The sequence below is a fragment of the Alosa pseudoharengus genome, unplaced genomic scaffold, assembly GCF_046254945.1.
Source record: "Alosa pseudoharengus isolate Yale_2024_CS ecotype anadromous, Long Island Sound unplaced genomic scaffold, YU_APseudo_1.1 YU_APseudo_1.1_scf_24, whole genome shotgun sequence".
Lineage (NCBI taxonomy): Eukaryota > Metazoa > Chordata > Actinopteri > Clupeiformes > Clupeidae > Alosa > Alosa pseudoharengus.
This window is the reverse complement of record NW_027468689.1, coordinates 28,483,793-28,508,736: the sequence shown is the minus strand read 5'-3', so window position 1 is coordinate 28,508,736 and position 24,944 is coordinate 28,483,793. Positions and strand designations below refer to the sequence as shown.

At 42.6% G+C, this 24,944-nt stretch overlaps 4 protein-coding genes across 5 annotated transcripts in view; 2 read left to right on the top strand and 2 right to left on the bottom strand.

Annotated features, from left to right (window-relative positions):
- Nucleotides 1–553: 553 nt before the first annotated feature.
- On the top strand, nucleotides 554–9,738 carry trim23 (tripartite motif containing 23). 2 transcript variants are annotated; one of them, XM_076303676.1, is made up of 11 exons: nucleotides 554–663; nucleotides 1,454–1,616; nucleotides 1,790–1,911; nucleotides 2,405–2,683; nucleotides 3,785–3,967; nucleotides 4,207–4,422; nucleotides 4,592–4,726; nucleotides 5,231–5,360; nucleotides 6,531–6,641; nucleotides 7,055–7,179; nucleotides 7,373–9,738. In XM_076303676.1, exons 1-11 carry the CDS (start codon nucleotides 556–558, stop codon nucleotides 7,550–7,552), a joined length of 1,752 nt encoding a protein of 583 aa, XP_076159791.1. In that variant the 5' UTR covers nucleotides 554–555; the 3' UTR covers nucleotides 7,553–9,738. The 2 variants fall into 2 exon arrangements, with proteins under 2 accessions (XP_076159791.1, XP_076159790.1); XM_076303675.1 differs by having other exon boundaries at nucleotides 4,174–4,422.
- Nucleotides 9,739–9,795: 57 nt separating this feature from the next.
- ppwd1 (peptidylprolyl isomerase domain and WD repeat containing 1) lies at nucleotides 9,796–13,953 on the bottom strand. Its single transcript, XM_076303674.1, has 11 exons — nucleotides 13,790–13,953; nucleotides 13,482–13,584; nucleotides 13,123–13,226; nucleotides 12,895–13,015; nucleotides 12,329–12,776; nucleotides 11,791–11,981; nucleotides 11,377–11,566; nucleotides 11,071–11,252; nucleotides 10,528–10,609; nucleotides 10,137–10,319; nucleotides 9,796–10,005 (listed from the first exon to the last, which is right to left on the bottom strand). The coding sequence occupies exons 1-11, from the start codon at nucleotides 13,911–13,913 to the stop codon at nucleotides 9,862–9,864; spliced, it is 1,872 nt and encodes a 623-aa protein (XP_076159789.1). The 5' UTR covers nucleotides 13,914–13,953; the 3' UTR covers nucleotides 9,796–9,861.
- An 821-nt stretch (nucleotides 13,954–14,774) lies between these two features.
- Nucleotides 14,775–17,236, bottom strand: srek1ip1 (SREK1-interacting protein 1). The gene is made up of 5 exons (XM_076303677.1): nucleotides 17,149–17,236; nucleotides 16,441–16,485; nucleotides 16,172–16,327; nucleotides 15,655–15,724; nucleotides 14,775–15,287 (listed from the first exon to the last, which is right to left on the bottom strand). The coding sequence occupies exons 1-5, from the start codon at nucleotides 17,159–17,161 to the stop codon at nucleotides 15,104–15,106; spliced, it is 468 nt and encodes a 155-aa protein (XP_076159792.1). The 5' UTR covers nucleotides 17,162–17,236; the 3' UTR covers nucleotides 14,775–15,103.
- A 297-nt stretch (nucleotides 17,237–17,533) lies between these two features.
- cwc27 (CWC27 spliceosome associated cyclophilin) overlaps nucleotides 17,534–24,944 on the top strand; it is a 34,362-nt gene continuing 26,951 nt past the window's right edge. Inside the window, exons 1-10 of the mRNA XM_076303673.1 lie at nucleotides 17,534–17,741; nucleotides 17,886–17,982; nucleotides 18,167–18,279; nucleotides 18,576–18,719; nucleotides 18,919–19,017; nucleotides 19,109–19,212; nucleotides 19,629–19,698; nucleotides 19,833–19,912; nucleotides 20,268–20,292; nucleotides 20,394–20,545. Coding sequence (XP_076159788.1) covers nucleotides 17,700–17,741; nucleotides 17,886–17,982; nucleotides 18,167–18,279; nucleotides 18,576–18,719; nucleotides 18,919–19,017; nucleotides 19,109–19,212; nucleotides 19,629–19,698; nucleotides 19,833–19,912; nucleotides 20,268–20,292; nucleotides 20,394–20,545 — 926 coding nt within the window. The 5' untranslated portion in view covers nucleotides 17,534–17,699. The remainder of the gene's footprint in view (nucleotides 17,742–17,885; nucleotides 17,983–18,166; nucleotides 18,280–18,575; nucleotides 18,720–18,918; nucleotides 19,018–19,108; nucleotides 19,213–19,628; nucleotides 19,699–19,832; nucleotides 19,913–20,267; nucleotides 20,293–20,393; nucleotides 20,546–24,944) is intronic.

Below are 24,944 nucleotides of genomic sequence, written 5' to 3'. Positions count from 1 at the left end.
GGTTTAAATGCAATAATCTCGCATGCATTGGTCATGCATACCATAAAGCATGCGATATTAATTATCATCTTTATATCTGCAGGCTTCAAAATGAATCATGCTTTGTTATTCTGTGTGGTCTAGATAGGCCTACTCATTACCCAGCTTGATAACAAACTAGCAGTTTCCCAACCAAAGCTTGTTTTTTGGTCAAGTTGTGTTGATTAAAACATAGAAGTAAATACTCTGAATAAAAACTGAATGAATTTTTTTGTGGCAGGTAACTGCGCTATCGGTCATAAACTGACGGAAACAGCTGACAGAACGTTCCATTTTTTTGTTGTAGGTAGCCTAAAGTTATGCTATCATTTTACTTGTTTCGTGCACTCCGAAAATAATTTAAATATGTGTGTAACTTCAAATGTAACAACTTAATAATTATATGCGTGCAGAGAAATGTATTTAAAAAGATACATCCTCTGTATACAATATATATTATAGCCCACTGTTGCCTCTTTGGCTACATGTACTTGGACATTTTTACGGGTGAGATTTCGCAGATGGTTGAGTCCAAGGATGGCCGCTGCTGCTGCTGCTGTTGCGGGTATAAACAAGCCAGGGGCCGCCGCAGCAATGGAATCGGGTCCCCGATATAGTAGGGGCACCGCGGGGAACACAGTAAAGGTATACCATTGTGTTTGGGAGTAGAGAGAAATGTGCTATGCTATTTATATTACTCTCACCATCGTCTTAGTCAACGTCAGGATGTGCCTCCGTGGCTGAGGCGCAGCGCAACTCCACAATACGGATGGACGCACGCAGACGTAGCTAGCCAGCTAGAAAATAAGCAAACAAAAGACAGTACTAATAGTGAGAGTTATTATGTTTATGGGGCATAACAGTGTCTTGCAATAACGTGCATACACCAAACGTTGAAATATTTTCGAGAGCCTTGTTGTTGCGATCATTTTTGACATATAGGCAAATGCCTTTGCTGGCTAGAACACAGCCAGCCAGAGAGCTCATGCCAGCTTGTGCGCTGTTATTATGTCTGATGGACTAAATTAGATAGCTAGCTCAAAAGAGACAAACAACCTGTAGATGACAAGGGACGATGTCACAATGAAAATGCTTATGGAGCAGTAATATTACGTGAATCATATTTTAGATATTTTAGTTGGAACTAGTTCATAAATCTCATCTCTGCACCAGACGTTGAGCTTATCATTAGCTAATCTAATCGCCTACCATGCTATTTACTTTTAAGAGAGCATGGGATTTAAGTTCCTAGCACCGAGTGAAACAGCTCAGCTAATTATGTTATGCGGAAGGTTTAAATGAATGCTATGCTGCTCAACAACATGGGAATCAGCAAAGCGTTAAGCAGCTCTGAATTCTAAATTTGATTGTCAAATGTGCAAAGTGTTATTTTGATTGTGTGAGAAAGAATTAAGTCATTAATGCTTGCCTGCAGGTTCTAGAGTGTGGAGTCTGTGAAGACGTTTTTTCGCTCCAGGGGGAGAAGGTCCCGCGACTGCTGCTTTGTGGTCACACTGTCTGTCATGATTGCCTGACGCGGCTACCGTTGCATGGCAGGGCCGTGCGCTGCCCCTTCGACAGACAGGTCACAGAGCTGGGTGAGTCGCCTGTACAATATGAACGCTATGAATAAAGATGTGTTCATAAAAGGTCAGACAAACTACACTGAAATGAACTGATATGTGTCATATTAACTAACGATGTGTTTGACACATGTGGGTTATTGTTTTTGTAGTAAACTGAATTTGTTGTTTTATTTGCTGCTCATCAGGAGATTCAGGTGTTTGGGGTCTGAAGAAGAATTTTGCTTTGTTGGAGCTTTTGGAGAGGTTGCAAAATGGAGCCTCAAACCAGTCCGGTATTACTGAGGATGCGCTCAAGGAGATGGGTGAGGTAGGTAGCAAGACACTGCCATGTGGATCAGACAGTTTTAGGATTTGGATTTCCTCATTTGCTCTATGTACTTCTAGTTCTTCCAAGACATGCCTATTGTTGTCATACAGCAACGCCATGCAGTGCTATCATACCGGTACATCTCAAATATTTCCAAACTGCTGTTGCAGTTAGTAGTGATCGTGTGTCAACCATTCTATGATGCAGCACGTTTGTTGCCAAACTTTACTTGTAGATCTGCTTCAGTGGTATCAGTGTTTGTTCCTACTACTCATCGAGTGTAGAGTGTATGTAAGAACAGTTACTAAATTATATGGATGTAATTGATTGATTGATAGATAGATATACTATTGTGTTCATTCCCAAAAGGAAATTGTTGTGTTACAGCAGCAATTAATAATATGAATATACATATCACACAAACATGATGACCTGAGATGAGATGAAAGGCATGCCCTCTAGATGCCTAACCTCCGCCCTGCGTCTGTTTTAGCGCATCATCCGCTGCGACGAGGACGAGAGCCACACAGCGTCCATGTACTGCACAGTGTGTGCCACGCACCTGTGCGCCGAGTGCTCTCTGCTCACACACTCCACGCGCACGCTGGCCAAACACCGGCGCGTGCCGCTGGAGGACAAGCCCCACGAACGCACGCTCTGCCCGCAGCACCAGGTGCACGCCATCGAGTTCGTCTGCCTGGAGGACGGCTGCCTCCCGGGACCCCTCATGTGCTGTGTCTGCAAGGAGTACGGCAAGCACCAGGGACATAAGGTACAGATCAGATCAAGGGTGTGGGCAGCTCTGTCACAGTAGGGAGTATAATAGTTATCATGAGGTGTCTGGATAGCAGAAGTCACATGATCTGTGAAGGGGAAAACACATGCATCCACAAGGTTACAGTTGTGCTCATAAGTTTACATACCCATGCTAAAGTTGACTATAAAGAGGAATAAAAAAAAAAATCATCTTTTGGAAATTGATCTTAATGCCTTAATTATATTTATATTGTAAATAAATAAATGTTCTTCCTTAAAATGCAAGGGCCATAAGTATACATACCCCAATGTTAAATTTCCATAGAGGCAGGCTGATTTTTATTTTTAAAGGCCAGTTATTTTATGGATCCAGGATACTATGCATCCTGATAAAGTTCCTTTGGCCTTTGGAATTAAAATAGCCCCACATCATCACATGACAGAAGCGTGAAGTGTTGGACGCATTTGAAATTGAGACTGAGACTGCAAAGTGTGAAAAAAGTATGGTTGCAGAGTTTTAGTGAGACAAAAGGAGCTGTCTGTTGGGCATGTAAACTCTCCTTTAAAGAAGCCCTATGCAGGTCTGGTTATTCCTTCGCTGTTTCTGGGTTTTCGCCTGATTTGGGCTCGCATTATTCACGACATAGCTCCCCCTGCAGCTTCGGTAGCAAGTGACTGCTACGCTAAACCCCCAATAGCTAGCGAGCTAGCATCAATAAACCAAGCTAAACACATAGGGCTCACAATAAAACGGTCGAGCAAAAATCACATTACAAAAACGAAGTTCACCCAAAGGTAGGCTACTTACAATTTCAACAGCAACAAAGCCAAGTCGGAGTCCGTTTTGCAGTCTTCTTAGAAACTACAATCTGACTAAATCTGACTACATTTTCGAGTATTTCCGCCGAGTTACATCCGGATGTGTTCCGACCGTGACCAGAAAGTTGCATATTCGGTTTTTCCGCGGAGAAGCACTAGGGGGAGACGAAGCACCCACCAAACGACCCAAAAAGTGTTGTAGAACCATCAGAACGACTCTCAACCTGCATAATTAAGGTCATTTTTGCTAAAATTGTTGCATAGGGCATTAATCCTGAGTGGGTTTTCTCCTGGATAGCATGCAGTGTTGGAGGCTGAGGCTAACCAGATCCGTGCTTCCATCCTGGACATGGCACACTGCATCCGCACCTTCACAGAGGAGGTGTCCGAGTACTCCCGCAAGCTGGCCGGCATTGTCCAGCAGATAGAGGGGGGTGAGCAGGTGGTGGAGGACAGCATTGGCATGTCTCACACAGAACATGTAAGAAGTGTTCAAATAAATAAACAAGCAAATAAACTCTCAAACACAAACTCTTAATCTGTGAGAGCTGATGCATTTATACTAGTGCTGTCAAAATTGACATGTAAATCAACTGCAATTATTTATATACATATAATATATACACACACATGTAGCTTTGTTCAGCCTTACAGTGAGACGCTAATTAGAGTTTTTGTATTTTGCAGTCATACAATCACTTGCATGTGGTTTCCTGTCAGGTTCCTGGCACGGCAGAGAGTGCTCGCTCGTGTGTGCGGGCATACTTCGCCGAGCTGCACGAGACCCTGTGTCGGCAGGAGGAGATGGCTCTGAGTGTGGTGGACGCTCACGTGCGCGAGCGCCTCATCTGGCTCCGGCAGCAGCAGGAGGACATGACCATCCTCCTGTCTCAGGTGTCCACAGCATGCCTGCACTGTGAGAAAACCCTGCAGCAGGTATAGTGCCAGTTCTCAAGTCTCATTTAACACTTTAATATTATGGTTTATATTATGGTTTCTAGCATGTTTTCATTGGGATGTAGTGTATATAAAAGGTATAAGTGTTCTCCTGGTGTATGTATACACAGTATGTATGTGTCTGTAATCACGTGATGTCCCCCTTTAGGATGATTGCAGGGTGGTGTTGGCAAAGCAGGAAATAAATCGGCTACTGGAGACCTTACAGAAACAGCAGCAGCAGTTCACCGAGTTGGCCGACCATATCCAGCTAGACGCAGGCATTCCTGTCACCTTTACTAAGGTACATCAGCATCCTGCTCAGAGAATAGCACAGTTGGAGAATGGCCTCATAATTCCAAACAGACATATAATGTCAAGACATGGAAATAAGAAGTTTTGGTGGAATTTTATAATCATACCTTAAATTAAAGGCAGCTAAGTCTAAAGTCTTAACTAAAGCTAATTTGATGATTTAATATACCGGTAATGAGCAAGATCCTTAGCATCAGTGAATCAGCTCAGTGCTGCTACACACTACATGACCGCTTTAGTTCATGCACGGGACTCTTTTTTGCTTGTCGTTTAAATTAGGGCCCCTATATTCACAGCCTGTATGATTGCTTTCTGAAGCACTGACAATGAATGCTGCAATACATCGTTGGCCAAATAATGATGATAACTTGCAAGGAGTAACAAGACCGTTTGTATTGATTGTATGGCAAAAATATACCCCCATTAAGGAGATCAAGGTTAGGCTGCATGCTCGCCAGTAATCATCCTCATAAAAATACTTTCACCCTTCTAGGACAACCGTGTGCACATCGGGCCCAAGATGGAGATCCGTGTGGTCACTCTGGGCCTGGATGGTGCTGGGAAGACCACCATTCTCTTCAAGTTGAAGCACGATGAGTTCATGCAACCCATTCCCACCATAGGTAAACAAAATGGCCTGCTAGTGACCTGTTAATATTGGATGTATTATCACATTTGAATCAACATTAGAGTTTAGGTCTAAAATTAGCAAGTATGCAAAGTCACCACCAACAACCACTCAGATGCCACTGATAAAATCTTGCAAATATGCAAATACCGGTAGGTGACATGCTGTAATGTGGCTATTCTTACATTTTTTATGGGTGTAAAAAATACATAGTGTGTCTCTCTTTTACATGACCGTTTAGCATCAAAATAATTTCAGAATGATACCAAAAGTAGTTGCACATAAAAACATACTAGTGTTACATAATCAATAGCTATTGTAGTATCTCTCACACCACAGTCAAGGACTGAACCAGTAAAGGTGCAGAAAGGCCCCTAGCAATACAACAATTATATTGTTTTACATTATGTGTTAGCTGCATTGAACAGAGAAACACTATGTGTGATTTGTCTTAAAGCAGCCTGATGTTTTGCCTTTTGGCTGTTAGGAAATGAGACGTAATAGCAGTTGCTAAATCTATGTACTGATTTCAACACATAAATGTTTTGTTTTCCTTCCCATTTCACCATACTCTTATTTGCAGGCTCTTTTCCGGGCATACACAGTAAATAAATGTCATGTACTGCAGGTGTATGCCAAAATGGCAAACATGCTGATCATGATGCAACCACTATTAAAGCCCTCACATAATGGATGATTAACTTGAGGAATCCCAATGCCTGCTTCCGATATGTAGGAGACTCCAGAATTACACAATTAAAGTAATGCATAGGGCTGCATTAAAATCTTACTGTTGTTCAGAGACTAACCATCTGATTTTTTTAGTGAATTCTCTGCAACCCAAAACATCTTCTAGTCCTGGAGTTAGGTCCTACCATGTCTCTGGAGTTAGGTCCTACCATGTCTCTGGAGTTAGGTCCCACCAGTTAGGTCCCACCCTGTCTCTGGAGTTAGGTCCAACCAGTTAGGTCCCACCATGTCTCTGGAGTTAGGTCCCACCATGTCTCTGGAGTTAGGTCCCACCAGTTAGGTCCCACCATGTCTCTTGAGTTAGGTCCCACCATGTCTCTGGAGTTAGGTCCCACCATGTCTCTGGACTCTCTCTCTCTGACCGACAGCTTCCTCTTTTCGTGATACCATCTGCTCTGGTCTCCCCTTCATACAGGTTTTAACGTGGAAACAGTGGAGTACAAAAACCTCAAGTTCACCATTTGGGATGTAGGGGGGAAGCACAAACTTCGCCCCCTGTGGAAGCACTACTATCTGAACACCCAAGGTATGCCCCTTCCCCTCCCTCTCTCTCTCTCTTTAATCTTCCTGTCATTGTTTTTCATTGTTCATAGGTGTGGCTGTTTTATGTTCTGTAAATAGTTGAATAGGGATCTCAAAATAGTTGAACACACAGAGCCATGCTGGTTTCTGAAGCAGCTACTTCAAGGGAAATGGGAAAGTTGGCTGCTCTGTGCTCAAACATTACCATGGCAACAAGTCACTGGGGTTCACTGTAAAGTGCAAGAATTGCCAATGATTGTTCTTCTTCAGAGCAAAATGAAATAAGCAAAAGAGAAGTCAAATAAATAAAAAAAGATGGCTTTATCTACATCACTGTAAGGATTTGTTGTAGGCATAGCTGTTAAACAGGAAACAGCAGGTTAATAGATCACTTATCCTGCGTGTGTGTGTGTGTAGCGGTGGTGTTTGTTATCGACAGCTGTCACAGAGATAGGCTGATGGAGTCCCATAGTGAGCTGGCCAAGCTGCTTACAGAGAAGGAACTGCGAGATGCACTACTGCTCATCTTTGCCAACAAACAGGTGAGATGACAAAATGCTTCAAAGGAATAGATCAGCCTGTAGGTTTATTGGTTCAAGGTTTTATGCTCGCTAATGACTACTACTATCATTTCAGTCTGCCCAAGCATTTGTCGTCTTGAATATACATTTCTGACAGTCGGAAAATGAAATTGAAGTATAATATTCCACTTTGTTTGTTGTTGTTGTTGTGCAGGATGTGGCAGGCGCCGTGTCTGTGGAGGAGATGACGGAGCTGCTGAGTTTGCATAAACTGTGCTGCGGCCGCAGCTGGCACATCCAGGGCTGCGACGCGCGCAGCGGCCTCGGCCTCCACGAGGGTCTCGACTGGCTCTCCAGGCAGCTGGTGGCAGCCGGTGTGCTGGACGTCGCCTGAGGACAGACCCTTTTGACCTGACTTCAGACTGCCCCCCCCCCCCCTTTACTTGTAGTGATATCCACAACCATCCAATAGCCATGAGAAATCATCCAGCATTCACACAATCCTAGTAGACCCCTTCACTTCCTGTAAGCATCACAAGACCATCAACCCTCCTCACTCATGCTCATCCTCCACTGTTAGTCACTTAATATTACTCACCATTCCAAGAAAAAAAGTAAGAAAAAAAAATCACACCAAATCCATCCTCTCCAAACACCTGAGAGTGTTTCTCCAATCCAATGCAATTCCGGTGATCTGCCTGAGAAACTGTAAATGTTGAATGATGGCAGTTACGATGCTCCCGGTCTTTTGAAGCTTCCTCATCATCTTATTCAGTAGAGCTCTCCGAGTAGATTTGGATGTCGTTATATACAGCCCCAACTCTACTGACCCAACCCAGGCCTGGCCGGGAGGCTGAGGACAGAGGAAGGAACCAAACTGGCCTGCCATCGTGGTTCTTCTCAGCCAAATCTCCAGTGCCCACAACATGTCGCCCTCCACTGGATCTATTGAACTTTGTGCTTGGCTAGTGCTTACTCCTCATGATGATGTTGCTGGATGTGTGCACATGAAGCTGCCCTGTTAGCTCCGCCTTCGACCCGTCTACATGGAGTAGAGTAATTATTCACGTCCCTCGCATCCTTTTTAAAATGTGAACGTCATGAGGTTTAACTGCTGGGCTGTTTTATTGTTGCTATTCCTCTGTGTATAGTAGTAACTTTGGCTATACGCTGCTACTGCTAGTCTTACATTAGTTGGTTACTCTCCCAGCCCTTCAAGAAATGGCATAAATACACTTAGTGCTCATCCAGCTATCAATACGATCATAAACAGACATTTTTGTGTCGGTTCTGTGTATTACAGCATAACCAGTTGTCTCTACTAAGTATAAAACCTCGTAGTTCAGCTCTGTAATTCAGTGTTGATCAGAATCCAGCACTTTGTTGTACCTTTATCATAGCTTAGCCGCTGAGCTGTTGGCATCTGTGTAGTGTTATGGCTGTGCTTAAGACGAGGGTCTGATGTGTCAGATCAGTAGATCTCAAAGCAATTTCAGTAGGCGGACAGGTCCGACCACACTAAATGAATATGCAGTCTGTGCAAATCAGACTAGGCAAATGGTTCTCATTCTACTATGATTGACTCTTAAGATTGATTGATTGATTATGAAAGTGTTACTTATGTCTTGGATTAATGACCTATTAATGAATTAATGTGAATTCCTAAGGCCTGTTATTCAAAGTGGTTGTCTTCAGATAATCGTTGACTTCTCCGTGCCTCAAGCGTCCAGCTTAAAACAGACAAGCTGGAGAAGCACCTGTCTGTTTCTCATTGCCAAATCAGCAGCATAACCTCTGTCTGAGCAATGAACAAAGAGCTACATGTAACACCCTCCATATTTAAGGTCTTTGTAATATTTTTATTAATATTATTGAATTTTTAAGTTGAACACCTTTAGCGGGTGCAGGTTCCTATTCCCTTGCAATGTGTTAGTTGAATTAATGGGTTTGTTACAAAGATGCAGGTTACTGAAAATGCTATTTATGTTGTTTTGTATGTACTAAGTTGTTGTGGTACATATGGGTGTGATGTATGCAGCTGTGGGAGGAAGTAACTGCAGATGTGGGGTCACCTGTAGGTTCTCCTTAATCTAGTCATATGGAGAGGATACAAATCTGAGCACATTTGGCCAGTTTCCCATTTTCCCGATTAAGCTTAGTCGCAGAGACAGAATGGAAACCTGAAATCACTGAAGGTTTTTTTTCTTTTTTTTCTCAGTCAAATACTAGGCTTAATCCATATTTGGGAATCTCGCCCTTAATCTTCTCTGCGCTGATTTTGTTAGTGTGTCCTGAAAACATAGCGGAGTGGGGTATGTGTCACAGGCATTGCTGTGGGGAGACTTATCCTCTCATTCTCTCTTGGCTGTGCGATGTGTAGGTCATGAGCATGTGTGAAAATAGACTCTTAAAAACTCAGCCCCCAGCCCCATAAAGTTTGGCCAATCTGCTTTCTTTCCTCACACGAGTTCTGGGAACTTGTGAAGCACAGCACACATCAACACATTTGTAACTTGTGAACTTTGATGGCTTTTGTATGACTTAATAAGTTGTGTAATGCTATTAAAAAAAACTAGCTCATGGTTGTGTGGCCCATTTAATTTTCTACACCCATGCAGTAATACACGTTACACCCACTTACATACACAATACTTTTTATTGTACATTTTAAAAAAAGCCTCCGATGATTCCCTTGTTAAGAGTTTACTTGATGGTGATGTTAATGATGCTGATGTCCTCATACGGTTTGTCTGTTTTGGGGTTGACCTTTACATTGGAGATCCTCTGAACCACCTCCATCCCTTTCGTACACCTCCCAAAGACCGTGTGCTTGTTGTCCAGCCATGGCTAAAAACAAACACACAATGACCAAATGAAATAGGGTGTACAATATAACACTAATATAGATGACAAATACGTCCGGTCAGTTGAACCTAATCAAAAATGTGTGCTAGAATGCAGTCAGGAAGAGGTGTTACCGTGGGAACAACAGTGACGAAGAACTGGGATCCATTGGTGCCGGGACCTGCGTTGGCCATACTCAGCGTGTACGGCCGGTCGTGGCGTAGCGTGGCATGGAACTCGTCCTCAAACTCACCACCCCAGATGCTCTCACCGCCCATGCCTGTGCCCGTCGGATCACCCGTCTGGATCATAAACCCCTGGAAAACAAAGACAGCCAGATGGCACTTTCAGATACAAAGCGACTACTGTTTTGTGCTGGGGTGAGGGCAAAATAGTACAAGCTGTCACCATGAGCCACCGTCAGAGTTCAAGGAACTTCAGAATGCGGTGCCTCTGACGTGTTGTATATGAAAGCTACAAAACACATTTCACTCTCTGATAGTGCAGAGTGATGCCTACACTTACTTTAATGACTCTGTGGAATATGTGTCCATTGAAGTAGCCATTCCTGCTGTGCACACAGAAATTCTCCACCGTTTTGGGGCACCTGAGGAAAAAAACAAAATGAAACGCTTGGAAACAGTCACACACACACACACACACACACACTCTACAGTCCAAAGGTAAATACTACAGGTGACAATTCCTTCAAAGCAGGAAACAAATGTGTTAACTCAAAGTAAAGTCTAACCAGAGACTTTCAAATGAGGAGACACAGCACTCAAAAAATCCTCCAAAGAAATGCATGGGGTTCTGCGTTATTGTGCCAATCATGTGGTATGTTGTGAATATATATCGTGGCAATCCTGTGTTGTGATCTCGCCGCTGGAACAAGGTTGGCGTCGTGAAGCTTTTCGCACATGCATGTCTGCTGAAACTGATGCCCGATAAGTGCCCAAAAATCGTTACAATATGGCTGCCGAGTGGAGGGAGGGAGGGAGGGAAGGAGTTTAACAATGAAGGCTGCACCAAGCAAGCTGTGTAGTGTGATCTGGTATAAGGCCTTACTCCACAGGGAATAGTTTGATGTGGACGTCTCCCATGGTCGTGTGGATGATTGCGCTGTCCGACACCCTCTTTGGTCCTTCGGCCTGGGTAGCGGCCATCACCTCCTCCTTAGAGGGCTTCTCGTTGAAGATGTCTCGATCAGAGTCGGCGCTCTTGGTGTCCTCTGGCTCCCGCTTTGTGAACTGTGGTGGAACCAAAATGAGAATGTTCAAAAGATTGTCAGACTGACATCAAAGTCTCACCGAGACAATCAGGTCATGACTACAATGCACTGCACAGAGAACCAGGTGGCTTTGTCTCTCTCACCAAATAAAAGCGGTTCTTCTTGAAGGCAGTGCAGAAGATGGTAGGGTCAGGCTCATCGCTTTGGAGTGCGGGGTTATCAGAGGCCTTCATCTCAACAGTGGGGGCAGCTTTGGCAGCCTTGGAGACCCCCTGAAAGAGGCTAAGCTGCACCACGCGGATGTTCTCTAGCTTGCCCAGGATACGAACACATCTATGAAAGATGCAAGGAAACAGGGTCAGAATATGCTCACGGCTATTGCTGGGATGCTCATCTCTGCTTGGGATGCTGATGGAATGGATGTATTTTTAACGCAAACTTTTAGTACTTAACCATTGTACTAAATCAAATTTCCTCAATGTGGCTTTACAAAGTACATCTCTCCTGCATATTCCAAGACATATATGGATCAGACTTTTCTAATCCTTGTGCCTCACCTGTTGGTTTCCACATTGATGACCTTGATGCCCAGCATTGTACCGTAGAGCACAAAGTGTCCCGTCTCATCAAAGATGATGTTGGTTAGGCGGATGCCATCAACCTTCCCCAGCTCCCGCTCCACAGCCATTCGTCGCCCAAACTCCATATCAGGGAGCTGCTGCCGCATCTGCTGCAGTTCTGTAAACATCTGCAGAAAAGTAAAGGACGCCATCAGGCACAGTTTATACATGATACAAATGGCCCAGGCAGAGGTATTATGTGACATCGGTCACATCCATGGTGATATACCTAAAGCTAGCCAAGGCCTACTTCCAGTTTAGGTAAAAAATCTTTTTACACTTTTGCTTGTGCTGAGCAGGAATCACAGTCTCTGTGCTCCAATGTATAATCCACTGGGGCAGAACCTAGAGCCCACATACATTTCTTACCATCTCACCACCCTCTCACTCAATCTCTTTCGTTTGCCCACTAACAAAAGTGCTGGCAACTTCTTACGTAAACGAGAGAATACGATATCCAGCAGGCTGGACTTACTGTTAATGATTCGTCAAACACCCTCATCAGCTTCCCAGTCAGGAAGCGAAAGATCCTGACCTTCCTGTCGGTGGCAATGGTGGCCATCTTCTTGCCGTCTGTGGAAAAGGTCAAGCTGGTGGGGTAGGTTTTGTGCTTTGCAAACTCATACAGGTCAGTGTCTGTCTTGTACTCCCACTGAACATGTCTGGGGAACTTGAACTCTCTGGGCAGACCAGTCCAGTACTCCACCATGCCAGTCTTGTCCGCAGACACAATGACATGGAACTTGGCGTTCAGGCGAATCTGAGAGAGGGGGGCAGAGTGCATCTTTTCGAATGTGTGAAGCGGCTGGTTGCCGCCACGGCCGTCGTAAACGAATATTTTTCCAGTGGATTTCTCAGAGCAGGCCACAGTGGATATGGCGTCCCCTGGGTTGTAGATCCACTCACACTGGCCAGGATGAAAACTAGTGAGGATTGAAGAGACAGCACGAAGAATGAGATTAGGTTGACCATTGCGGCACATACCCACTTCACATGCATAACAACACATAATCTTAATTAAAACAAATGAGTGATACATACTCTAGTTTCAGCATATTGATCATGTCAAAGTTGACAACATCAAAGACCTTCATGGCCTGGTCATCTCCAACCGAACAGAGCAGAGCACCTTCTGCACTGACCGATATACACTCCACCACCCCTAAAAGATGAAACGGCAACACAGGGTCAAAACTGATTCTGTAGTGACAAATACAGTAACTTACAGTACAGTAACACACAGCCGTACTTTTTTATGGTTAGACATACCAAGGTGACTGCGGAAGTGTTTGACAAACTCAATCCCCTCATCCTCCTTCTTCTTCCAGAACTTCACGTGTCCATCCTGACTGGCTGTTATAATGAAATCAGTTCTGCAAGAGATATCGCCGAATGTTACTAGAAAGCCAACAAGATCAACAAGGGTTGTATGCTGCACATACAACTAACCCTAACTACTAACTATTATAGACTTACTAACTTAGCCTAGTAGATACTCAAATAGGACTTTTATCGTATGCAGTAGTCCCATAGGAGCGTGGGAGTCTATAAAGGAACATTAATAGATTGATATATTTTTAATCCAATAAAAAGAAAGCATCATGTATAATGTAAGCACATACACCTACTTTGTGCAGACAATGTATGTAATCACATCTCTGTGCATGTAGCTCCGTTCATACATGCTGGCTGACGGCAGATTGTCCAGGTAAACGCGCTCATACTCCAAAACTACAACAAAGAGTTCAATTCACATTAAAACAATGACCACTAATTTAGCAGTTCTGGTCAAGCTATGTCACATAAAGCAAGGGTGAGGCAAGTTGATACCAAGTTTGAAACTTGTGTGGAAACCAGCTAACGTTGTTTAGCACATGGCTAACATTAAGTTAGGCTAACGTTACTCCACATCCTCTTCGGAAGTGCAGTAGAGTACCTTTTCTTTTCTTTGTTTTTGCTGCCTCAGAAGGCATAGGTCCAATCCACTCATCCTCCCCAGCTTCATCTTCTTCTAATTTTCGTTTATTTTCTGATGCGGCACATTCTGTATCGGAGGCCATTATTTACTACTCTCCCGACTCTCCCTTGTTCCTAATGTTGTTGGCGGCGTATACAACACATTGGTGATCATGTGCGCCACCTATTGCCAGGGAGTAACCCTCACACCCCGAGATGAGTAACTCATCCAGTTGTTTTATTTTATGCAACAAAATGGATTTCATAGCTCAAAATGTATACCAGTATTTAAGCAAGATAGAGCAATCATCAAATTTGATGTCATGTGCAACGAGTATGGTTATGGTTATATGATTTAACAGATGTTTTTGTCCAAAGCGACTTACAATAAAAACAATACAGAATAAATAAAATTTAACAGTGAACAATTTTAAATTGTTGGTAAGACTACATTAGCAATAATAAACAATAATGTAAATGCAATATAAATGATCAATAGCCTAATGAAAATAAACAATTACCATAATATACAAACCGTTTTCATAGGAACCACTTAATTTATGAAGTGTATGCTGAACAGATGTCTTTAGACACCTCTTGAAAGACCCAAAACTATCACAGGAACGGGGAGCACTGGGCAGCTCATTCCACCTATGAGGAACCATTTAGGAAAAGTGTCTTGAATTTAGTTTATGGCTGGTCGACACAAAAGACGCCCAACAGAAGACTGCAGTGGGCAATTGGGGATGTAGAGCTGGATCATAGAATTGAAATAGCAAGGAGCAGATCCAGTAAGTGTCCTATAGGCCAAGGTGAGAGATTTAAATGTTATTCTGGCCACTATAGGGAGCCAATGAAGAGTAACTAGGAAAGGAGTTACATTTGTCCTCTTTGGCTGATTGAAGACCAGGTGTGCTGCAGCATTCTGAATCAGTTTTAAGGATGTATGTACGCATGGAAATTACTGGAATGGTACAAGCAAATTTTTATTTACCTCTTGATACAAAACATGGAAATACACACCCACACAAGTTTTCACAGAAAAAAAGAATATGAGAGTGGGGGTTTACAACAAATCTTGTCACCTTTGTCTTTGTCAATCATGATGGAAAAAGTCTGTGGAATTTACACTGTGGATGTTGTCTGCCTGTTTTGAGGTGTTACAGACTTGATCTCTGGTCTAAAAAAAAAGGATCCAAATCACAAATCAAGGTTGGAGTTGTATGTTGGGGTCGGGGAGTGTGTGTATTTGGTACACACATGTACATACATACAAATACAGTGTCTGAGTCTGTCAATCAGTGCCCGAGGAAGATGTAGAACTATCAGATGAGGACTCTTCCTTTGACTTATGTTTTTTCTTGTGTCGCTTCTCCTTCTCGTGTTTCTTTTTGTCTTTCTTCTTGTGGCTTTTGCTTTTCTTGTGCTTATGCTTTTGCCCCTCCTCTTCCTCATCTTCCTCACTTGATGTATATGACCTGGGTGCACAAACAAAAGAAGACCATCCCATCTCCATTCATACAAAGTAGTGTTTGACCATAGCCAATATGTGATAGAGCTGAGCAATACCTTAAAGATCTACCTACCAAAACTGAATAATCACTAAGAAGCTGTGAAGGTACTTAAAGTTAATTTCATGAATATCATTGTGTCATTTAAAACTGCTCCAAATTCAATGTTTGAATACTGATGTCCTTTGTACACATAACATTTCTGAACATGGTTTTTGAAATCTGGTATTTGAAATGTGCCAATATAAAAATACATTCTTAATGGATATATCAACCAGTGTTTGTATGTGTGATGTGTTGTATTTGTTAATACATCTACAGTTGATTATCATACCTCTTCTTTGCCTTTTTGTGGGACCTCTCTCTGCTCTTCTTTTTATGGCGTTTCCTTTCATCATCTGAACCTGAGTAGCCATGCATGCCAAATGATTAAAACCCTTTGCAAGTGACAATGAACAATTAGTAAAGTAATACTTGCAGACACATAGCAAAGGCCAAAGTGTTTGCACCAGTTCTATGATTTATAAAATAAACTCTGGAGCACAACAAATACCAAACACATTACAGAACCAAACTGTATGATAACCAAACAGAGAAAAATCACAGACTTTCACACTTTTAAATCCAGAATGTTCAAACCATTTCCATCGGATCCTGCTGACTGTTTTGCCCTACTCACTACTTTTGACTGTCCCAGAGGTTTATGTAGTGTTGCATATGGTAATGGTAACTTTTACAGTACTTTCTCACTATTTTTCCCATGGAGCCTACAGTCCACTTTGCTTTTCCCAAAAACAAGCCTATCAGGCATGGAGGGGGAACCTGATTCGCTGACCACAGCAGACACTGACCTCGAGAGCGAGAGGGTCTGCTGGGCTTCTCCCTGCGTTGCGCGGTCTGCTCCTCAACCTCACTCTCCTCTGTGCTGGTGCTGCTCACGTCCAACACAATATCCTTCCCCGGATCCACACGCAGGAAGTTGCGGCACTCAAATGTCAGATGTCCCGCTGAAAAGACACAAAAGAAAATCAAATAGAACCCACACTCAGCTTTCCCAACAAAGTCCCTTAAAAAAGCATACACTGTATAAGACCACGAGAAGCAAGTAAAGGATACTTACGATATCCACATCTTTTACAGCCAGCTCTAATGTCCTTATTTGCACCTATCAGTGGTGTAGATCAATAGTTATGCAGCAATATATATATATATATATATATATATATATATATATATATATATATATATATATATATATATATATATATATATATATATATATATACACACACACACACACACACACACACACACAACTTAGGCTGTTTTATATCTTCAATACTCCAAACAATAATCTGGTAACTACATACAATAAACGTTGTGCTGCACTGGGAGATTGATTTATAAAGTAACTATGCCACATACCAAACATAGGTCTGAGACATACTATTCAAGTGGTAGTAAAGTTTACGTTCAATCAAGGTCCCTATGTTGTGGCTCACTCAGCTAACATGAAGCTCTAAAGTAAACCAATATATATCTGTATTACTGATGCATGACATGAATTTCCAGTCATCTATACCAATATTGTTTTCTAACACTGGTTACACATCGCTATCAGCTAGTAAAAGCAATCTATGCAAACATTTCAGAAGCTAATCGGAGTTCAATTATGTTAGCCAGCTAGCTTATAGGTAACCGCTAATAACACAAGGGATAAGCCATACCGAACTAGCAACCTTATACTTAAATAGCCCATTTAAACACTTTAAACGGTCTTAAAAATACAATATACCTTAATGCAAGTTTAAAAATGTAAAAAGTTTACCTGGCTGGGCCATAACTGTACTTTATGTATAACTGTAACACTTTAAACTGGACGCTGACGTTTTCACGTCTGAGCTACGAACTCAGAACTTTTGAATTGTCCATCATCTATTGTGGTCCGGGGTGAAACAAAGAGTCATAGCCCTCTCTTTATTGTCTATGATCATAGCAGGCTGTACAAACCCAGTTCATGACCCATGCAGGTTAATTTTTGCCCATTGGTATTTAAAAATATATATGCATATATAAAACTGTAGAAACTGTTATTTTGGTGGATATTTCAAGAAATGCAGTCAGACCATAACTGCTGTTGTTTATATTCCACTGCAGCAGGGGGCAGAGAATCAGAGCAGAATTTTACCATTTTTAAGCGACTTTAACGAGGAAGACATAAAACATGGCGCTACGGATATTTTGTTTTGTGTAAGCAAATACAAATAATTTAAAACAACAGAATACTGTGCGTCTAAGTTTGAGTTACACTAACGCGAAAATAAAGCTTATGCTGTGTAATCTAACAACCAATACACTCTACGTGGTACATCTTGCAAAATGAGTAACATATACATTCAAGAGCCACCAACAAATGGCAAGGTAGGCTTCGATCTATATGTTTCAAAGCTCTTCTTAAATTAACAGGTTAGGGGGGTTACAGGGGAAACTAGCTATGAATAGTTATTTCAAAATTAAATCTCGATATCTGTCCAAGATCCAATCATAACAAATAACTTCCTGTAGGTTTTGATTAAGACATCAGCTGGAGACATCGACGTGGAGCTATGGTCTAAAGAAGCACCAAAAGCTTGTCGGAATTTCGTTCAGCTTTGTATGGAAGGTAAATTATTCTGCCGATTATCACATAAACATATGAGATAGATTCAATCTACGTCTTATTCACTTGAGCTTCAATGACACTACATTGATATATTGTGCTGTTCATGCCACCATCAGCATCACCGAAACATATTTTGTGTCAGTGTATTCTGCCAACTGCATCTCAAAGGATTTCATCCTCACAGGTTACTATGATGGTACCATATTTCATCGGGTTGTACCAGAGTTCATTATCCAGGGTGGTGATCCCACAGGCACAGGGTCTGGGGGAGAGTCTATATTTGGGCGCCCTTTTAAGGTACATCTTCGTCTTTCATCTTCAAGTAACATCCAATATCTTGCTCCAACTTAAGGAAATATTTGTCATATTGTCAGTGTTACAGTTATGCATCATTAAAATATTTCAAATATGTTTGAAAGGGTGCCTTTTCAAAAAAAAAAAAAAAAACTGCATTATTAGTATCATAAGTTTAGCTCAGCATTGTGTGTGTGTGTATGTGTGTGAGTGAGAGAGAGATACACAAGGCAAAAAGAAAAACAAACTGTGTTTAAGCTGCAGATTTAGTGACACTGTTTTGGGTTTGTTCTCTCTAGGATGAGTTCCATTCCAGACTGCGCTTCAACCGGCGAGGGCTGGTTGCCATGGCAAACGCTGGGCCTCATGATAATGGCAGCCAGTTCTTTTTCACTCTGGCTCGAGCTGATGAGCTCAACAACAAGCACACCATATTTGGAAAGGTAATATGCTCTCATGATCTTACTTGAAAGATATTCTCCCCCTGCAGTGCACAAACTTAATGTTGCTGATTTCTGTTTGCAGACCTAAGCCAAGAATGCATTTTGTTACACATGAGCATTCTAGTGTGTGTAAAATAAAGAATCGCATAACTCTGTATAGTCTCAAACTCCAGATTGATGAGTGATTGGTTTGATGCAGGTTGCTGGCGATACAGTCTATAACTTGTTGCGGCTAGCTGAGGTGGAATGTGACTCAGATGAGAGACCGTTGAATCCACATAAGATTCGTTCCACAGAGGTAAGATGGAGACCTGTGGGGCTTTGCGGGGTTCATTTCATGGACTATAGAAGTGTTGATGCTCAGCAGCACCCCTCCAAATTACCCACAGGTTCTACACTCACCCTTTGATGACATCATTCCACGTGAAAGCAAAAAACATAAGAAGGACCACTCCAAAGAAGAAGGGAAGAAATCTCAGTCCAAAGCAACCAAGTATGAGCCCTTTGTCCCTTCCTCCACATCTTATAAAATCCTACTGAAAATGTGTCGCAGATTACCGTCATCCCACCAGTTGGAAAATTACAGCTAGTAGGTGCAGTGTTTTACTTTAGTGGTTTAGTTTACTGTAGGCATTTTTTGGACCAAACAGTCCTTAGAACTACTAACTGGAGAGGCTACCCCTAGAACTACACAGTTCCTAGAGCTTTTTTGTTCTGTTTGCACCGGCACCGCCAGTAGGAATGCCAACATAATGGAGACATTAATGGATCACTCACTGATGGTAGACCAAAACATTGCACATAAATTTGTTTGGCCTTCTCCCTTAGATTTTTAAAAGTGAGAAATGGACACTGAAATAAAAAAGTGTTATTAAGACGGTCATGCCCTCTATTTGTCTCCTCTTCCAGGAACTTCAGTTTGTTGTCTTTTGGAGAGGAAGCGGAAGAAGATGAGGAGTTGGTGAACCAAGTCAGTCAGGTAATTCCTGTACTTTTTAAAAGTGTGTCCTCTACTATTTCTGGGAAATATCACTGCATTATCCTGAAGACTGTGCATGATATGTGCATATCTGTGTTTGAGGCATGCATGGTAAAATATGTTTCTTCCTGCAGACGTTGAAGGGCAAAGGCAAAAGTAGTCACGACTTATTGAAGGACGACCCCCGGCTCAGTGCAGTTCCAGCTATTGACAGGTGTGTTCAGCCAGGTCCAGTTCACCTCAGCTATGACCAGCACAGCTGAGTTTGGCCTTGTCCTACTCACTTCAATGCATTGTGCCTGCTGCAGAGTGACTCTGTCCCATGGATGGTTTGGTTCTCAGTTGGATTTAATTTATTGTAGTATGTTTTCAGTTCTGTTCAAGATTTTTCTTTCTATTACAAGTATGTTGAAATTATGAAATGTATGCTCTATTTTATGGACTTTATTTACGTTTTAACAATGATCATTTTGCTTTTATTTATGTAAGGTGCATTTCTTAGCACCATGGCAGGATAATTACCCCCCTCACATTGTCAACTGTGTCACTTCTCTTTTCTGTTTGTTCAGGAAAGGAACCGGAGACTCATCTGAGGTAGGAGTGTGATTTGTTTCCCAAACGCTTTATCTATATTGCCTTTTTTTGATAGTCTTTCTTGTGATATAAATCAACTAGCTAATCTTCTTTCATTCCAGGGATCAGATTTGGAAGAGGGGGATGATGATGGAGGTAACCCAGATGTCGCGGGCATGAGGGAGAGGATCGCATCCAAACTGAAGAAATTGAAGAAGGAGGAGGTGCGACTCGTTTCTGAGAGAGAAGAGAGCGAGAAGAAGACGAACCGCAGGTATGTCTGTCTCAGCGTCGTCATCATCACCTTCATCATTGTTATTGTCAGGATCAGAATCTGTATCTTGCTTGAAATATTATTAAAGCAAGATGGTTGGCTCACTGGAGTTTGCTTTGTAAGGCAAGTCAGGAGTAGCAAGTTGAACTCAAAGAGTGATGTCCTCCAGGGGGCAGTATTGGGCCACAAAGCATAATTTTCCTGTTATGGAACACTGCTGGTCAGTTCATAGAGTGCAGCTGAAGTGTCACCCTCAGCAAAAACCTGCAGCATATTTCATTCTCTTTAATCATCAGCACATACTCACATTTGCACCTTCCACCCAAGTGTGAAGCAGCGCCACTGCACCAAAGGGTCAGTGTGCTGTATCACTTGTTGGGCTGGCCACAGGGGGACAGTCTCGCACTGTCTGTTGAAGTGATGGCCCCCCCCCCCCTCAATGCTGTAGTGCCCCTCCCCCTCCTATTCATGCAGGCCTGTAATTAGTACTTAGCAAATGAAGGTCAGTGATGGTCCATAGAAGGATCCAGAAACTCTTCAATCTCGGTCTCACTCTCTTCCCATCTAAATGCCAATGGCATCTCCACCATCACAGATAGTCAGCAAGAGTTTAGCAAGAATCTTCTTAAAAGTCATAGGTTTTTCTATTATTAAACTGCACTCGTTGCATGTTGAAAGGGAGATGGTCTGTGAGTAGAAGTTGATGCCCAAATGGCTGTGCATTAGCTGAAGTAGCCGGTTGAACTGGGTCATGTGGTCCAGGGCTAATTAGTGGATATTGGTGCTGAAGTGCTCCCGCTGGCCGGAGGAGTGGCCACTGATGCGTGCTCAGCTCCGCAGCGCAGATGCCAGGGTGTTGCTGGGGGTGTAGTGACACTTCCAGCCAAGCAGAACCACTGACTGTGTGTGTGTGTGTATGTGTGTGTGTGTGTGTGTGTGTGTGTGTATGAGTGTGTACATGCACACACACTTCTCTGTTTCCTTCTCAGTTAGCATGGCTAGGTCTCACAAGGTGAAGGAGGAATGCTGGCACGCTGACAGACACACACACACACACACACACACACAGGCACTGTGAAACACACAAACACGCTCTCAACACACACAGACTGCCCTTTTCCAATGCCCACTTTGCAGAAGGACGTGGAGGCCTTAGAATGTCATACACAGACCCCCACAGGTCTGTGTACATATAACTACTATAGAGGAAACAATTACAGGCCTGGTCAGATGAATAGTGTACAGGTCGCACGCTTAACAGTAACCACCAGACATGCCTGACACCTAAATTTGACACTAAAAGTTCTTACTGAATGCCATTCTTTTCATCTGGTCTTGCTTAATGCTGTTCAATGACACATTTTCCATAAATTGAGGGTTTTTAAGTAGGATTTTTCTGTTTTTATGAAGCATTTAGTTTATTGACTTAATTCATGACGGTGCATAAAAAAAACAAGCAGTCCTGTGGCGAGTTAATTTGTTTGCCAGGAAGACTAATGTCTGTTTACACTGTGGATAGGGCACTGTATTTCATATTTCCTCATCAATGTGGTGTGATAATAACTGTGATCTTTTGCGAGACGCCTTCTGTGAGACATACATTAACATGACCGAAAAAAAAAAAATCGGAACGTTTTTGTAAACATTCATCATGGTAATTGTATACCAACAAGTTGGGATGATCTCATGTAGAAAACAGGCTTCATCTCTCAGTGATGCAATAGGCAGGATCCCACAACTGAGCTGCATACCCTGGCCATATACGCAGATCTGGAAGAACTGAACTGATGCCTTGTCTTGGTGAATTGCTTTACCATCAGGTGTGCACGTGAGCAGGCTCTAATCCCACTTTACAGGTGACTGTCACTCTCGATTACTGCTGCGCAACGAGAACTGTTCAATGACCAGCATGCCCGCTCATGGTTTCTGTCTGTCGGTGTGTCTCTCTGTCTATCTGCATGTGCAGAGTTTCCACCATCTCTCTCTCTCTCTCTCTCTCTTTCTTTCTGCCCCCCTCTCTGTCAGAGCCTCCCTGAGAAGGCTTTTATGTTACCCTTGGGTGTCCGGCAGCTTGAGTGTATTCCCACATGGAATTTTTAGCATTCATACCAGTCTAGTCGTGGTTTGACGCCTTTCCAGTCATTGGCCTTGTTTTTACAGCAGCCATGGTTCTGCTCTTCTAATGGGTCCAACCCCCCAGCCCCCCTCAGCTCCGTGTTTGTTTCTGTCGTCTCGAGGGGATATGATGTTTGTAAGCAAACCATTAATGACTCATAATGAAGTAAGAGACTAACCCCTGAAAGCTGTGTGTGTGTGTGTGTGTGTGTGCGTGTGTGTGTGTCTGTGTCTGTGTGTGTGTGTGTCCGTGTCCGTAATCCTGTGTGTGATTGTGTATATGGATGTGTGTATTAGGTATGTGTATGGATGTGTGTGTGTGTGTGTGTGTGATTGACGCAAGGCAGAATGCAGACAGACTGTAGTTTATTAAACACAAGCGCAGAGGAGCTGTAACCCAACACAGTGGTTTGTCTTGGCTGCGTATCAAAGGGCTGCCTGTCGGCGCAGTGTTGGTGCTGGATAAAGGGGGTATTGTTGCAGCGCAGGACTCCTTCTTCCCACCAGTGCCCTCCGCTTAGGCCTCCACAGACGTGCCGCCCACTCTTCCCCTCCACTCTCTCTCTCTCTCTCTCTCTCTCTCTCCCTGTCTCTGTCTCTCTCTCTTCCACTTCTTGCATGTCCGGGGTGAGGGAAGGACAGCGCTAAGTAGGCCCACCTGGTGAAAGAGGTGACCTTACCTGGAATTAGGGGTTTGGTGACCTGGATGTGGTTTTGTGCTTACCTGGACTGGCCAGTTTGCTCAATAGGGTTAGTTAGTGTATACATCTCGACCTGCAGGTGAACTTACCTGGAAACTCACCTAAAAAGGATGGCATAGTCACTTAGGAGAGGGTTCAGAGTGATTTAGCGAAACGTGATGATCTGAACTGATACAAGACTGAAAGAAATCCACCCTGGCCAGATGCAACAGTGATTTTGCAGGGAAAAAAACTTTGACTTTTGGCCATCTGTGTTTTATTTGTATACAGACCCGTGCACATTTTCAGTGTTAGCACTTGTTTTCTATGAGACGTTTTAAGTGTTTTCCTCTTGCCAGAGAGTTGTGTACAGTGTGGCTGTTTATGCTTATCTGGTGTCGTGCTTATCTTGTCTCATAAGATAAGTTGTGGTTTACCACATGCTCTGTCAAACAAATATCACACCATAAGACATCAGACAATGTTAAGACGAAATCATAAATATCTTTCATAGATTGTCCGAGATGAGTCCTTTAGCCTGTTGAACTGAAGCAGTTCTGGAAGGAAAGCTATGGTGCAGTCATAGTTAAACAATGCACACGAATAGTCACTAACCTCCCTGGCATTACTACGCCATAAAACATATTAAATCCTGCAAGTCATTTAAAGCAGTCATGCCATAAAACAGAAAAAAATCAGAAAAACTTTAAAAAAAAAACAAGAACATTAAAATCATGGCAGCAGAAATTGTTGCCGAGTCATCAAGTGAGCTCAGCACAATATTATGTTATCTACGCAGATGTAACACTTTTCTTATTGAAAGGCCTTTAAGGTCGGACCAGAACGCTAAGTGCAAAGAACAACAAATCAAATTTTATTGTTTATGTTAGTGCTCGCTGTGTGTTATTGTGTTGTTGTCTTTAAATCAGGGAGCCAGCCTGAGCGTGTAAGAATAGATGTGCACCTGCCAAAGACAAAGCTGGAAGTGTGAAGTGTTTTGTTCTCTAAGCCAGCTTCAGAACCAGCTGTGGATTGATTTAGTGCGATCTACTCAGATAATGTGCCACATAAAAGTATTTCACAACAGGCCGTTAGGGGAGGACAAAACATATGAAAACTATTTATGTTTGCATCTTAACATTTATGATAGTTTGATGGCAAATCATGGGGAAATCAAAGCCTGACATAATGTAACACACATTAGTAATGATTCATATTAATCTCTGTTTTATTCTTGAGATGGCATGCCTGTCTTTTGTGGGTTGCTGCAAAAGTAGTGAAGTTGTTTACAGCAAGTTCTCAACCCATGCTTGTGTTGTTTGGTGGCTTGGTGCAAATTTGCACATCTTGCCTGAGGAAAGAAATATGGTTGGACCGAAACGATGTCAGAAACGTGTTATTCTTGCTGTAGGTTTACAACTCTTTAAGGAAAAAAAAGTTTCTTGCTTGTTCCCAGAGAAAAACCTTCAAAGGCACAACTTGGAGCCATTTGAAGATGGAATTTGTTTGGATCCTTTGGGCGATCATCGTTCTAGCAAAGAGCCCTTGAAGAATCCTTTGTGCCGAGAAAAGGGCTACACAGAACAAGAGAAATAGAGAAGGGT

Excerpts from the sequence above, each read along its gene's own strand:
- trim23 (XM_076303675.1), top strand. The coding sequence starts at position 556 with ATGGCCGCTGCTGCTGCTGCTGTTGCGGGTATAAACAAGCCAGGGGCC. Across the intron at positions 664-1,453 it reads CCGCGGGGAACACAGTAAAG|GTTCTAGAGTGTGGAGTCTG; the intron begins GTATACCATTGT and ends GCTTGCCTGCAG. Across the intron at positions 4,727-5,230 it reads TTCCTGTCACCTTTACTAAG|GACAACCGTGTGCACATCGG; the intron begins GTACATCAGCAT and ends TCACCCTTCTAG.
- ppwd1 (XM_076303674.1), bottom strand. The coding sequence starts at position 13,913 with ATGGCCTCCGATACAGAATGTGCCGCATCAGAAAATAAACGAAAATTA. Across the intron at positions 13,585-13,789 it reads AAAAACAAAGAAAAGAAAAG|TTTTGGAGTATGAGCGCGTT; the intron begins GTACTCTACTGC and ends TCTTTGTTGTAG. Across the intron at positions 10,320-10,527 it reads TATTCCACAGAGTCATTAAA|GGGTTTATGATCCAGACGGG; the intron begins GTAAGTGTAGGC and ends TTTGTTTTCCAG.
- srek1ip1 (XM_076303677.1), bottom strand. Across the intron at positions 16,328-16,440 it reads CTGTAAAAGATGTGGATATC|CGGGACATCTGACATTTGAG; the intron begins GTAAGTATCCTT and ends GTGTCTTTTCAG. Across the intron at positions 15,288-15,654 it reads CACAAAAAGGCAAAGAAGAG|GTCATATACATCAAGTGAGG; the intron begins GTATGATAATCA and ends TTGTGCACCCAG.